Consider the following 14,414-nt stretch of genomic DNA (forward strand, 5'->3'; position numbering starts at 1 on the left):
TGTTGAAGATTCTTCTGACAATGTGAAGATTGGGGAAGAGATTTTATAAAATATCATTTTTAGGCTTAATGAAAAGCTTCTTTTAAAGTTCTGCTCTCTATGCACACACATAGGCACACACAAATACATATACATTACAACTTGTTTTTCATGAGGTTTTATTTATATATAGCAGCCAGGATCAAACAGTATAAAGAAGTATAATGACAGATGGCTGATATTCAGTTACAAAAGTTTTATCAGTTTTATTAGTCAAAACAAAGCCATTAACAGTATTAAGGGAACAAGGTGTTTACCACAGAAATGAAAACTTTACAAAAATGTGGCTAAGTTAGGATAAGACAGGTTTCATACCAGGAAGTCAGAGAGTCAGAAAAAATCACTAACCACAAAAGTGAAGGAATGGTGTGAGTGGGGGCTTAACAGTTTACGGGAAAAAGCTATGGGTATCTGGTAGTCCAGTGTATCCATGAAGGGTTTCATGATGTGGTCTGAGAAAGCGGCTATCTTTGAGGAAACCTCAGTGTAATATTAGATGGTCGGCTGGCATGGCCATCATATGGTGGGGCCAGTCATTAGGAAGACAAGGTAGAAGCTCAAGCCCTTTGAGCACATCTGCATTTATGTCACCCTGTCTGTCCATCACAATCATCTAAGAGTAATGGCTTCCTCTTCACTTTCGCCATCTAAACCTTGTATATGTTTCTGTTTTGGCCAACTCTACCTCCAAACCTCATAGGGAAGAGCACTTGAGAAAACAGAGCTCTTAGAAATGAGTTATTATAAGCAATTCAGAACTAAAGGATAAGCTCCAGGGGCGCCTGGGTGGCTCATATGGTTAAGCATCTGCCTTCAGCTCAGGTCATGATCCCAGGGTCGTGGGATCAAGCCCCACCTTGGGCTCCTGGCTCAGCGGGGAGCCTGCTTCTCCCTCTCCCTCTGCCTCTCCCCTGCTCATGCTCTCTCTCTCTGTATCTCTGTGTCTCAAATGAATAAATAAAATATTAAAGAAGTAAAAAAATAAAAATAAATAAAGGATAAGCTCCACTACACTCTCCTCCCAAAAACAAAAACAAACAAAAAAACTGAATGGAAAAAGTGAGAAGAATCTGGCCTTATTCTTTATGAAACAAAACTTAATTTCTGGCATACAAAGATTAATTTTATCATATAGTCATAAGAATTTTCTTAGGTTGATTTTAAATTCCAGTACTTCTTCCATAAACCACAGATAATTAATTCATTAGCCGTTTTATTCATTTTTTCATTCAATTATTATTTTTTTCATTTAAGAAATATTTAGTAAGCACTCATGTATCAAACATGTATAGTGGATACAAATATGAACATAAGAGCAAAATTTCTTCACACATTCAAATTACATTCTAGTGGAGAATAAAGAAACACAAATGTAAGTTAATTATAGTGATGTAAAAAGAATAAAACAGGGTGAGGAGTTTGAATAAGGAAGGGGCTAATTCCTCAATCAATTAAAGAAAGCATCTCAGACAGGACATCTCATCGGAGACCCGCATCGAATAGCGAGTGAATTCTGAAGATAATGGCAAAGTGAGCACCTCATGCAAAATGAGGAGCAATACTGAAAGCATCAGAGGAAGGGATATGTTTATTGTTTTGAAAAAATAATGAAATGCTAATGTGATGGATTGCAATGAGGAAGAGAGAAACTGGAATGCAATAAAAATGGAATTAGAAAGGGCGCCTGGGTGGCTCAGTCAGTTAAGCGTCTGTCTTTGGCTCAGGTCATGATCCCAAGGTCCTAGGATGGAGCCTTTCATCGGGCTCCCTGCTCACTGGGAAGTCTGCTTCTCCCTCTCCCCCCTGCTCATTTTTTCTCTCTCTCTCTCAAATAAATAAATTTAAAAAATAGAATCAGCAAGTGATAAAGGAATTCCAAAAACAGACTGCCGGCTTTGGAGTTCATGATATGGAGTATGGAGTATGGAATGTTTTAAACAGATACATGACACTGTCATGAGTTTTATTTTAAAAGGATGAGTCTGGATACTAAGTAAAGAACATAAAGAGACTGGGCTTGCCAAATGTAGCAGTTATGTTAGCTGGGAACCACTTACAGTAGTTTCATTTCTGAAGAGGCTGTATAGAGCCTATTTGTTTTAGCATATGGCTCCTTATTTATTACAGCTGAATGGATCAAAACATTTCCCATAAAGACCTGGAATCAGGCATTCCAGGTTCAAAATTATTTTAAAAGACTCAACATCAAGATTTATACATAGATATCAAATAATCTGCATAATAAGGCTTTAAGGCTCTATAATCCTATTGGATGATATTTTGGTTTCTTTATCTTACTGAGGCATCACATACTCCTTTCTTTTTTTCCTTCCAAAGAGAGAAAGTGCACAAAGAGGAGATTAGCTTATAAAAGATACAAGATATGCCACTTCTTAAGAAAAAATATTTATTTTTAATTTTAGATAATGACAGTGAAAAAAAATATTGTATCTCTTGCTGTTTGTCCCCTCTATGTGAAACACTAAAATAAACATTCTACAAAGCATGGTCTCTATCTTTTGCAACTTTATTCAGAATATAAGGATTAAAAATAATATTAAAATAGAAACTTAAGGTTTTTATATCTTTGTTACTCATCAATAACAGCTTAATGAATATTTCTTATATTTTAATTAGAACTTTCAGCAGGTGATTGGTTCCTGGACCTCATGAAATAATTTTCACTTTCCCACTGGCTAATTACCCAAGCTAAAATCCATCTTCTACCCTGTGATATTTCAAATACGGTGTAAATGATGAAAATGCAAGCAGTTAAAGTTATTGTCAATTCAGTTGTACTTATACTAGGCAGAATTGCATAAATTTATCATTAATTCTAGACAATAGCATTATTTTAATCTCTGCAGTTTTATGGTTTACTGATATGCTTAATTGCACAGAGGTTGGCCTGCAGTATAAATTAAACAGCCATGTTTTTTGGTTAAGACAGCCATGTTAGTAAAATTACTAGCTTCTAAAATATCTTATCAGATTATAGTAATTTAAACTGTTTTTCAATTTACATGATCATTTCAAAATTTATTACTTTGAACTTTAAAAACTTTAAAAAGCAATATGTAACAAAGCTTTCACTTAAGCTTAAAAGAAAGTAAGCAATGCCCATTCAGAAAGTGTTTTTGATGAACAGCATTGAAAGCAACTCATTCAGAAAGTAGAGGTAGCATTCACTAATGACCTACCTCACTAAAGTTGAAATAGCAGCATAACAATACATCAAATTCCAAATGATATTGTCATCTATCTGAAAATGAAAATGTTGGATATGAGATATAAGTAAATTAAAAATCGGCAGATAGGGATAATATATCTAATCATCGCTGCATATCCTAAATTGCTTATTTTGTCAAGGTATAAAATGTGCTACACAGAAAAAAAATTATCTAAAAACCTAAAAACCAATTGTTTTAAGGTTTCCTTTGCACACACCGGTTCCAAATACTCTAATTAAACTCTCAAATGTATAGAATCCCAACAGTTCTTACAAACATATACAACACAAGCAAGGCAAAATAGAATCAACCTAGAGTACAAAGCATGTGCCAATTACCATATTAAAAAAAAAACTAAATCAAAGTCAACTCCTGATATAAATGATTGCAAACAAAAATTAACTAAGCTCAATAATTTAAAATGCCATCAAATAAAGTTCATACTGCTGAAACAGAATGAAAATCTCTCCTTTTGTCTCTCTCTCTCACACACACACCCTTTTCACACCAGCCATGAAATAGTTGATTTAATCTTCTATTTTTAGAAAATAAATTGTGTGCCTAAAATAACCATTAGAAAGGTCAAAAGAAAACTGATCTACTTGAAAAACAAATCATAGCAAAGGCTTAATTTTCTTAATATATTCCTCAAATTAACAAAACATCAAATCCAAAGAGAAAAATGGACAGAGGAGAAGGACAAACAGGAACCAAAAAAGGACAAAGAAATAAAAAATAAATAATAAATAAATAAATAAAACAAGTTCTTAAATATATGAAAAAACTTGGGAGTAAGAATCACTCATGATGCTTTATTCTTCCCTGCCCCCAGCGTCTCTCGTTAGCATGATAATCTTTTAAATTCTTCTTCCAGTTTTCCTGTGTTGATATATCCTCTTTCTCTCCAATATGGGGCTTTAATAGAATCTGGTTTTATCAAAACAACAACAAAAAAAAGAATCTGGCTTTATCAAGCAAATACACTAGCCAATCAATTCACTCTCTTTGATTGTTTCAGGCTCCACCTTGGATTGCAAACCTCTTTGTCATAAGCACATGCCATTTCTCAGAAGGTGCTCTGTGCTAACCTCCCACACAGGCCTTAATTACTGTTATACTAAAGTGCCAGATCTACACTTTTCCACTCACCTAAGAACATGCTACTCTTGCTGTATCCTAACATTCTCCTCCACTTAGACTGGTAGGGGAGAGGAGAGAATTACAGAAACAGAATATCTGGGAAAGGAATTTCTGAGTTAAGGATATCTTACCCATTTTTACTCTCCCTTTTTTCTTGAGAGAAGCTGCCCAGGGAGCACCATATTCAGGTCCACTCCTTGAGAGAGAGGTTCTGTGGGAGGGAACCCTGACCAGTATATAGCTAGAAAATAATGAGCTTCATTCTGGGCTTCAGCATAAGGACACAGACTCCCTGCAATTATGTTTATACATAGTTCAATATCAACATTTCCAATGGTATTTGCTGGAGCTGGTGGTCTTGTTTATTAAAAGGTTCAGGAAAAATCTGACTGTGTTCCCCTCCCAAAAATTAAATATACACAAATTCTTCTCAAAAGCAAGCATATTCTAAGATAGGCAGACAGTTCTAAAATCGAAAGTATATTCTCATTGTAATCCACAATACTGTTGTGATTGTTCTTTTGTCCTAAATTTTCACTCTTGCTAATTTTATACACATTAAAATGAAGGTTTCTATAAGAATTATTTCACCTGTGTAATTTTAATGCACACTTATAACCAATGAAACATATTTCTCAAGGATGTAAAATTTTTCATATACTTTGTCTTCAATTTTTAAGGTGCTTTTTCCTTTCAATTTGTCAAAACAGACTATTAGTGCTAACCAAGTTATATCATATTTAAATTAATTCAGACAGCTTAACACATGAATATAGTCATATGCAAAGCACACAATAGTCAAATCAAATAGAAAAGTTAATATACAAAGTTTTATAGAAAGGAAATCACACGGAGTGCATTTAACCTAATTGAGACTGATTTTAAACCACTTTTATTTTAAAGGTATATTTAATCTTCCAAGAATAACTTTTGTCTATATGAAATTCAGAGCCTTTTGAATATTTTTCCTTTTTTTTTTCTTTTTTTCTTTGCCTTCTCTTGTTATTTTAATCTACTAAGTGGATGAATTTCTGTCTGGCAAGATTTCATTATCTTCTGCTTTGATTAGAAATCATTACAATTTGTAGTATTTTCTTTAACTCCTTTGAAAGGACTTCAATCTCTGTTGGTTTAATAAATATGCTAATACATGTTACAAGAATTAAACTCTAAGTAAGGAGACCAGAGTAAGTTCTATTGTGGAGGAAGTATGTTATTTTACTTTACATAAGCATACATTAGAAATTTCTAAAAGGAGAGGATGTCTATAATTTTTTAATAATTCTTAAGAGTCAAGAGAATAGCAGCCATTGTATTACATTTAATAATATTTAACAATTTTTATTGAGTAGATAGTGTGTGAAGAATTCTAAGACCACCACTGCGGGTGTGTCAAACAAGGCACATATCCTCATGATGCTAACACCCAAAAAGTAAACAATTAAAACTAAGGGTTATAACTATTCTGATGGTCAGTATTTTGAGGCAGCTTGAAGGGGATTTGAACTATGTATTTAAAGAATCAATGAATGAGTGAACTTTGATAAAATGATATCTAAGGCAATTCCTTATTGTGATAAATGTGATTAATCCAGGTAATGTGTGTGAATATTGGGCCCAAAGAAAAGAAATAATTATATCATAGTTTACCGCATTAATAATCCAATTTTATTAACCATCACTCTTTAGTTTCTGTGGGATTTTCTTATTCATATATTCTACTCATTTTTGTTTTTTTATTTTTCTTTTGCCTATTCCATAATGATTTGCTGATGTTATTATATGTAAAAGGTTATATGTATATTGGTGAAGAGCAAGAATTTGGACTCCTGAAACCTAACTGCATCTAAATCTCAACTCCACCATGTGCAATCACTGTGACCTTGAACATGTTCTTGACGCTCCAGTTTCCTCATCCATAAAATAAACAACGGTATCAATCACACGGGGGAGTTGTGATGATAAAATGAGTTAATATATAGAACGCATAGAAAAAAAATTGTACAAAGTAAGCACTTTATAATTGTTTGCTATTGTATCATTATAAATTACATACTGATGTTAGTGCAAATCTCTAACAGCTATCTAAAAGCTATCAAGCATTCATTGTGTATTTCAACAGCTCCTCCATTGTGAATCTCATTTTCCCAAATTGAAACTCTATATTTCTAATTACCTTTTCCACTAGCTTGCAGACATGTGACTTAGGTTCTGCAAATCTGATGCAGCTGCATGAGACTCTGATTCGTAAGTCACATCAGGAAACAAGCCAGGAATAAGAGAGCACCAAAATTGCTGTAGCACACAGGAGGAAAGGCAGTGAATTTATGAGATTGGCAATAATGGTGGCCTTTGCTTTTCCAGGGATATGTCTAGAGGCATTCTGAATGGCCCAGTGTTTGACATATTGTCATAAGCTACCCTACAATACAGACTCTAACAAAACTAGGCTGTCGCAAACCCCTGGTAATAGAATTGTTTACTTTTATATCAAGAGGTTTGAGAAAGCACCAAAATCTGCATGTGACGTGTTTCCAGGCTGACTTCAAAGGGTTCATGCTGTAAGAGCTAAAGTTCTTATGAGAGTGTCTAAGGTGAAAAAAACACGTCAGTAGGGCCTATGGCCGTTCCATGTGTGCTAAACGTGTCCCTGACCAGAACAAGTGTGGTTTTCCTTATTGAGGAGCAATAAGGAAAAAATAATTGTGAAAGTGGTAAAGGCACAGCACAGAGTTTAAAAAGCTATATAATAAAATGAAGCTTATTCTGAGTAATAAAACAATTTAAAAGATAAAGATAAAATAAATAATTATGAGGGCTCTTTCCATATGGCAACTGAAGCAGTAGGGTCAGTAGTATTAGTTAGTTAACCACCTAGCTCTCTGGTGTGGTCTGAGTTGTTGCTGGGAGCTTATTAATACTTCTTTTTTTTTTATTAATACTTCTTAATAAACACTTCCTGCTTAAACCTGTGGGGATGTAGCCTATTAGAGTGGGGAGAAAGACCAACATAATAATTGACTTCAGAGGTGATTCAGGCATCTAGCACTCAAAAAAAAAAAAAAAAACTGAAATTTGAAATTGGTCATCTTATCTGATTGAGTTTGATATCAGAAAAAAAAAATTACCATCAGAGGAGGGTTGTTGGGATGTTGGTATTCCATGGCACATAATGACAAACATTGACTTAGCTTATTACTGTGGTCACCCGGAATAAAGTGTGTTTTAAAATAAATTTTTCCTTGCACAGTGAAGGAAACCATCAACAAATCAAAAAGGCTATCTACTGAATGGGAAAATGTATTTACAAATGATATAGCTGCTAAGGGGGTTAATATCTGAAATATATAAAGAACTTACACAACTAAATACCAAATAATCCAATAAAAAATAGGCAGAGGACCTGAATAGACATTTTTCCAAAGAAGACATACAGATGGCCAATAGACACATGAAAAGATGTTCAATGTCACTCATCATCAGGGAAATGCAAATCAAAACCACAATGAGATATCAACTCACACCTGTCAGAATTGCTAAAATCAAAGAGACAAGAAAGTGAGGACGTGGTGAGGACGTGGAGAAAAAGGAACCCTCGTGTACTGTTGGTTGGAATGCAAAGTGGTGCAGCCACTGTGGGAAACAGTACAGAGATAACTCAAAAAATTAAAAATGAAAATACTATATGATCCAGTAATTCCACTACTGGATATTTACCCAAAGAAAATGAAAACAGTAATTTGAAAAGATATATGCTCTCTGTGTTAATTGCAGCATTATCTACAATAGTTGGGATATGGAAGCCACTTAGGTGTCCATTGATAGATAAATGAGTATTACATGTGATGAAATATTACTCAGCCATAGAAAGTAATAAAATCTTGTCATAAGCAACAACATGGATGGACCTAGAGAGTATGATGCTAAATTAGTCAGTCAAAAAAAGGCAAATACCATATGATTTCATTTATATATGGAATTTAAGAAACAAAACAAATTGGGGCACCTGGCTGGCTCTGTCAGTAGAGCATGTGACTCTGGATCTTGGGGTTGTGAGTTTGAGCCCCACATTGGGTGTAGAGATTACTTAAAAATAAAATCTTTAGAAAAAAAATGAACAAAGAAAAAAGAGAGCAACAGAAAACAAATACAGGGAGCAAACTGATGGTTGACAGAGGGGAGACAGGTAGAGGGATGGATAAAACAGATAAAGAAGATCACTTATTGTGATGAGCACCAAGAAATGTATGGAATTGTTGAATCTAAATTGTACACTTAAAACTAATATAACATTTTATGTTAATTATACTTCAATTAAAAAAACTAAAAAAGTAGTTTCTGGGTGATATTCCAAAAAACGGTAAGCCTGAAGGGGCTCAGTGATCACTATTTACATCATTTTAATGGGTATCAAAAATACCAGGGCTCTTTTGGGTTTTGCTTCTAGCACTGCTGGAGAGTTTAAAAAATAATTTACCAGCTCAAAGTTTGAAATTCTTACTTCAGCCATTATCAGATCACCAAAATATTCGTACGACATGCTTTTAAAATGTTTTCTGTTATTTAGCAACAGGGCTGTTTAGCAACACAGAAACTGAAGTTGTTATTACTAAATTTCACTATAGGCAGAATCCACAGCTGTGTTAGGCTTCCTTCCTCATGCATTTATTCATTCAACAGATATCTGTAGCCAACCCTGTGAGAGGCACTCGCACAGATGCTGCACCATAGGAACTAAAGGAATAAACTCTCTGCCTTCAAGGATCTTACATTCTATTGAGGGAGAGAGAAAATAAGCAGATATAAGATACCAGGTGTTAATTGAAAAAAAGAAACTGATCTAAAGAAACTGGAAAATGATAGGGTAGTATTTTACAGAAAATGACTAGGGAATGCCCTGTGATAGTTTGGGCTCTTCAAAAGCGGACATCAGATGGGTCAGATGAGCAAGAGACTTATTGAGGAAAATGCCTGTGAAGGATCAAGGAGCAGAACCAGAAAAGGTAGAACAAGATCACAACCACCTTACGTTAGAAAGGAAGAAAACTGGGTATGTGGAATCTCAGACTTCAGCAGAGTTGTAAACAAATTTTGACAAGGCAGTTTGCAAGCCAAAGTCACCCATTTGAAGGTGTTTCCCATTCTACAGGAATGGACTAGCATTAGTTACTCCCATTGTAGGCAGTTATTGACTCAGGGCAGCCCTTAGGAAGCATAGCTTTGATTCAACATGATAGTGGAACTGGCTGGGGGCATCAGTTATGCTTCTAAAAGCTGAGCACGGTATTTTCATGTCTATTGCATCCCTCTAATAAGATAGTATTAGCAAAGAGAGCCTGAAGGAAGTTAGTCATCAACTAACAAAAAATGACCCCTGTGATAGTTTGGGTATTATTTTGTATTCAAACTTAAGCATTTGTTAATTTAACTATCATTCATTCCTTCATATACTACTTATAGAGCTAATTGGACAAGCAGATCAATAAAGGACTAGCCCAGAAATTTTTAAAACTCAACTTTATTGTTGCTATGCTTCTACTGGCATAAGGAAACACAAAAGACAACATTCTTCCTAATGTTGTCTTACCTTTTTTTTTTTTTAAGATTTTATTTATTTATTTATTTGACAGAGAGAGACACAGAGAGAGAGGGAACACAAACAGGGGGAGTGGGAGAGGCAGGCTTCCTGCTGAGCAGGGAGCCTGATACAGGGCTCGATCCCAGGACCCCGGGATCATGACCAGAGCCGAAGGCAGATGCCCAACCAACTGAGCCACCCAGGCGCCCCTCACCTTCTCCTTTGACATACACACTGATTGCCACTGAGTTAAAAGTATTCCTTAAAAACTTCAAAAGTAGAGGAAATTAAAATCCTATTTTTTTCTCAAAAAATATTTGTTTTAAATCAAAGTAAATACTTTCAATAATATAAATACCATAGTTGCTTGTCTGTGGCTATGCTTTTAGAGAAGATAAATTTATATAAAATCAGTATGGATTCTCTATACCCAATGACAAATGAAATATCTGACCATATTTTTCCATGTAGAATAAAGCCTTTTGAATATTGTGGACAAATTTTTACTATATTTATTATCAATTAACATTACAAAATATCAGATATATTCTATCAGTATGGTAGAAACACAAAATTGTAATCTTGCTGTATAAATACTGTCAATTCTTTCTTTGGTTGAGAGATCACTAAAATGAGTGAACTTGGATTTTTCTCAGTATTTTTATAACCTAAAGGTCTCCATACCCTTCTGTTAATTCTTGCTTCCTAGTTCTTTGAAACTGAAATTCTAGCTGCATGTGAAACATATCATTAAGGCAGTTATTAATAAAAACAATCAGACCTGGGGTGCCTGGGTGGCTCAGTCGGTTGACTCTTGATTTTGGCTCAGGTCATGATCTCAGGGCCCAGAGATGGAGCCCTGCAGCAGGCTCCCTGCTCAGTGGGGAGTCTGCTTGAGCTTCTCTCCCTCTCTTTCTCTCCCTCTGCCCCTCCCCTGCTCACATGGGCGCACACTCTTCCCTTCTCTAATAAATAAATAAACCTTTAAAAAAAATCAGACCAAAAAACATTTTTTCCTTCTTTTATTCCCCAATGTCCTTTGGGGACCTTATTCCTTTGTCTATAGATAAAATAAAGTGGAACTATTAGGTCCCCACCTTTTCCTAACTAGAGAACCAGCATGTGGTCAAATAGGTCAATTACTGCATTAAAGCAATTTTTTTCTCAAAAAAAAAAGGCAATGATAAAATTTTGATTAATAATAAAACCATTTAGTTATCAAAGCAATCTCTCTAAAAACTGTACCTGAATATCCCTTAGACATAACTATTGACTGCTTCTCTCTACACACATTTTTACTCTGATTCAATCTCAGAATTGCCGGTGATAACAGAAGATCTTGCTCTAACAAAATTATAGTTGATACTTAGTGTTCTCCATCAACAATAAATGAACTAGAAAGATAAATCCAAAGAGGCATAAAACACTTTGCTTTCAACACAAAAAAAATCAGTACTAATCTGATCTGATCAAGAAGTAAAAGCACATGTTATTTATCATTCAACCTTCTTTTCAAATTTATCCTTTCCAGATATAAGGTTTTTGACACTGTCATTTGATGATTATGTTCAGTTAGAAGAAAGAAGAATGACACGTTGGACAAGTTCATCCCAAACTAGTAATTTTTAAAACTAACTATATTTTAAAGAAAATTCAATTTAATAAAAAAGTCTCCTAGAATATCCACCACATGCATTGTCAGTAATAGTCTTCCTCTCCAGATTTTTGATTCGTTGATGTAAACGTTGACTAAACAACTACTGTGTGCTAATGTGATTATAGGTGCCAGGGTTACAGCAGTGAATTAAACAATTCCATGTTCCTACAGAGCTTATATTTTGATGCTTTTTGGTCCTGACCATTTAAGAGACCGGGATGCCCCTATCCTTGAATCCCTCTTTCCTACTGCTAAAAATGCCATGTTAGTGTTCTTAGATTGTTATTCTGGAATTTTGAACATTTTTTTTTCCCCCATCAGTTCAAGTTTAGTAGAAACAACAAAAGACAAAAAGTGATGCCCTACTACTGTACCTAACAGTTGGCCTGCCCCATAACAGCTCAAGCCCTTCTCTCCAGAGGAAGAAAGGCTGGCCTCCCCAACCCCTGCAGGAAAGGCCTGTCCAGTCCCCATACCACATCTGCACAGAGTCTAAAGTCTTATGTTCTAAGCGTGACAACAGTACAAAAGAGCTTTTGTTTTCATGGCCACCCACTGCAGCCCAGCCCTAAAATGACCCAGCGCTTACTTCTGCTTACAGAAATATTCTTTGCTCTTCTGGACAGCAGTCTTCATGGTATCACTGCCAGGCTTCCAGCCAGCTGAGCACACTTCCCCATGCTTGTCAGTAAACTGGAAGGCCTGAACCAGTTGCAGAGTCTCATCCACAGAGCGGCCGACAAGAAGGTCATTTACTGTGATCTGCCTAAGGATACCTTTATCATCAATGATAAAGAGGCTCCTGAACGAGATGCCTTCATCAACTTTTAAGACTCCATAGTCCGGAGTAATGGTACACTTGGGGTCTGATACCAAGGGAATGTTCACGGGTCCCAGTCCTCCTTGTTTCTTGGGTGTGTTGATCCATGCCAGGTGACAGAAATGAGAATCCACCGAAGCATCAATCACTTGACAGTTGAGTTTCTTAAATTCTTGGGCCCTGTCACTGAAAGCAATGATCTCCGTGGGGCACACAAAGGTGAAGTCAAGAGGATAAAAGAAGAACACGATGTATTTTCCTTTGTAGTCAGATAGGCTGAGGTCTTTGAACTGGCCATCTGGCGTAACAGCCATGGCTTTGAAGTTGGGGGCAGGATGCCCAATTTTGGCATTTCCTGAAGACATCTTGTTATCGGAGCTCTGAGAAGAAAAACGCGGAAGACGAGGCAGGAAGAAGACCTGGAATTTTGAACATTCTGAGAACACATCAGTCAGTTTCACCACAAAGCCCTAGATTTCAAATTACATTTATTTTTCAATGCTGGTGAAGCATCTTTTACTTATTTTTAGTTGACTTTGTACTGCATTCCAATAAATTGTTTATGTAAACATTTCCAGGCTTTTCTAATTCCCATCCTTATGCAATCCCACCTTCATCAACAGATGATATACCCTGCTCAGAATAAAGACTAGAAATTGGGAAGACACGTTTTTTGTGCCTTCTTTGATTTCTTTCAGCAAAGTCTTAGTTTTGATTTGCACAGATCTTTTACTTCCTTGCTTAAATTTATTCCTAATATCTTATTGTTTTTGATGCTATTGTGATCAGGATAGTTTATTTATTCCTTCTTTTGGTGCTTCATAATTAGTGTAAGGGAATGCTACTGATTGATTTTATAACCTGCCACATTGATTCATTCCAATGGTTTTTTTAATGATTCTGGGATTTTTCTATATATAGGATTATGTTGTCAGCAAATAGTAACAGTTTTACTTTTTCCTTCCCGATTTGGATGCCTTTTCTTTGTCTTGCCTAATTCCTCTAGCTGGGATTCCAATCATATATTGAATAGAAGTGGTGAGAGTGGGCAGCCTTGTCTTATTCCTGATCTCAGAGGAAATCTTTTTTCAATTTTTCTCCTTTAAGTATGATGTTGGCTGTCATTTTATCATATATCCCCTTTATTATTTTGAGATATGTTCACTCTATACCCAATCCGTTAGGAGTTTTGATTATGAAAGTATGTTGCATGTTGTCGTGCAATGTTTTTTCTACATCTTTTGAGATAATTTTGTGATTTTTATTTTTTGTTTTATTGATGTGATGAGTTACATTTATTGATTTGTGGGTGCTGAGTCCTCCCTGCATCCCAGAGATAAATCCCCCTTGGTCATAATGTATAATCCTTTCAATGTGTTCTTGAATCCAGCTTGCTACTATTTTGTTGAGAATTTTTGCTTTATTTATTAGGAATATTGGTCTATACTTTTTTTGTGGTATCCTTATCTGGTTTTAATATTAAGGTAATACTGGCTTTGTAGAATGAGTTTGGAAGTGGTACCTCTTCTGTGATGTTTTTTAAAAGAGTTTGAGGAGGATTGGTGTTAATTTTTCTTCAAATGTCTCAAAGAATTCTCTAGTGAAGCCATCTGACCATATAGTTTTCTATCTTGAGAGTTTTTTGATTACTGACAATCTTTTTACTCATTACTGGTTTGTTCAGATTTTTTATTTCTTCCTGATTCATTCTTGGCCAGTTGTGTGTTTCTAGAAATGTATCAATTTCTTTTAGATCACATAATTTGTTGGCATGTAACTTTTCATAGTAGTCTCTTATAATTTTCTCTATTTCTATAATACCTGTTGCAATGTCTCTTTTATCTCTAATTTTATGCATATGAGTCTTTTTTTTAGTCTAGTTAAAGATTTGTCAATTTTGTCTGTCTTTTCAAAGAACCATCTTTTGGTTTTGTTTATTCTATTGTTTTT

The 14,414-nt window shown here is 35.2% G+C and overlaps 1 protein-coding gene and 1 long non-coding RNA gene across 2 annotated transcripts in view; both read right to left on the reverse strand.

Moving 5' to 3' along the window:
* LOC123848297 (uncharacterized) overlaps nt 1-14,414 on the reverse strand; it is an 844,895-nt gene that overhangs the window by 162,894 nt on the left and 667,587 nt on the right. The gene's annotated exons all lie outside the window — the stretch shown is intronic.
* LOC123848298 (peroxiredoxin-1-like) lies at nt 12,222-12,845 on the reverse strand. The gene has a single exon (XM_045880529.2). The coding sequence runs from the start codon at nt 12,827-12,829 to the stop codon at nt 12,230-12,232; it is 600 nt and encodes a 199-aa protein (XP_045736485.1). The 5' UTR covers nt 12,830-12,845; the 3' UTR covers nt 12,222-12,229.

The sequence above is a fragment of the Mirounga angustirostris genome, unplaced genomic scaffold (assembly GCF_029215605.1).
Source record: "Mirounga angustirostris isolate CCGP_5_RB_7025 unplaced genomic scaffold, mMirAng1.0.hap1 SCAF_2, whole genome shotgun sequence".
Lineage (NCBI taxonomy): Eukaryota > Metazoa > Chordata > Mammalia > Carnivora > Phocidae > Mirounga > Mirounga angustirostris.

Coding starts and splice junctions, on each gene's coding strand:
- LOC123848298 (XM_045880529.2), bottom strand. CDS start 12,829: ATGTCTTCAGGAAATGCCAAAATTGGGCATCCTGCCCCCAACTTCAAA.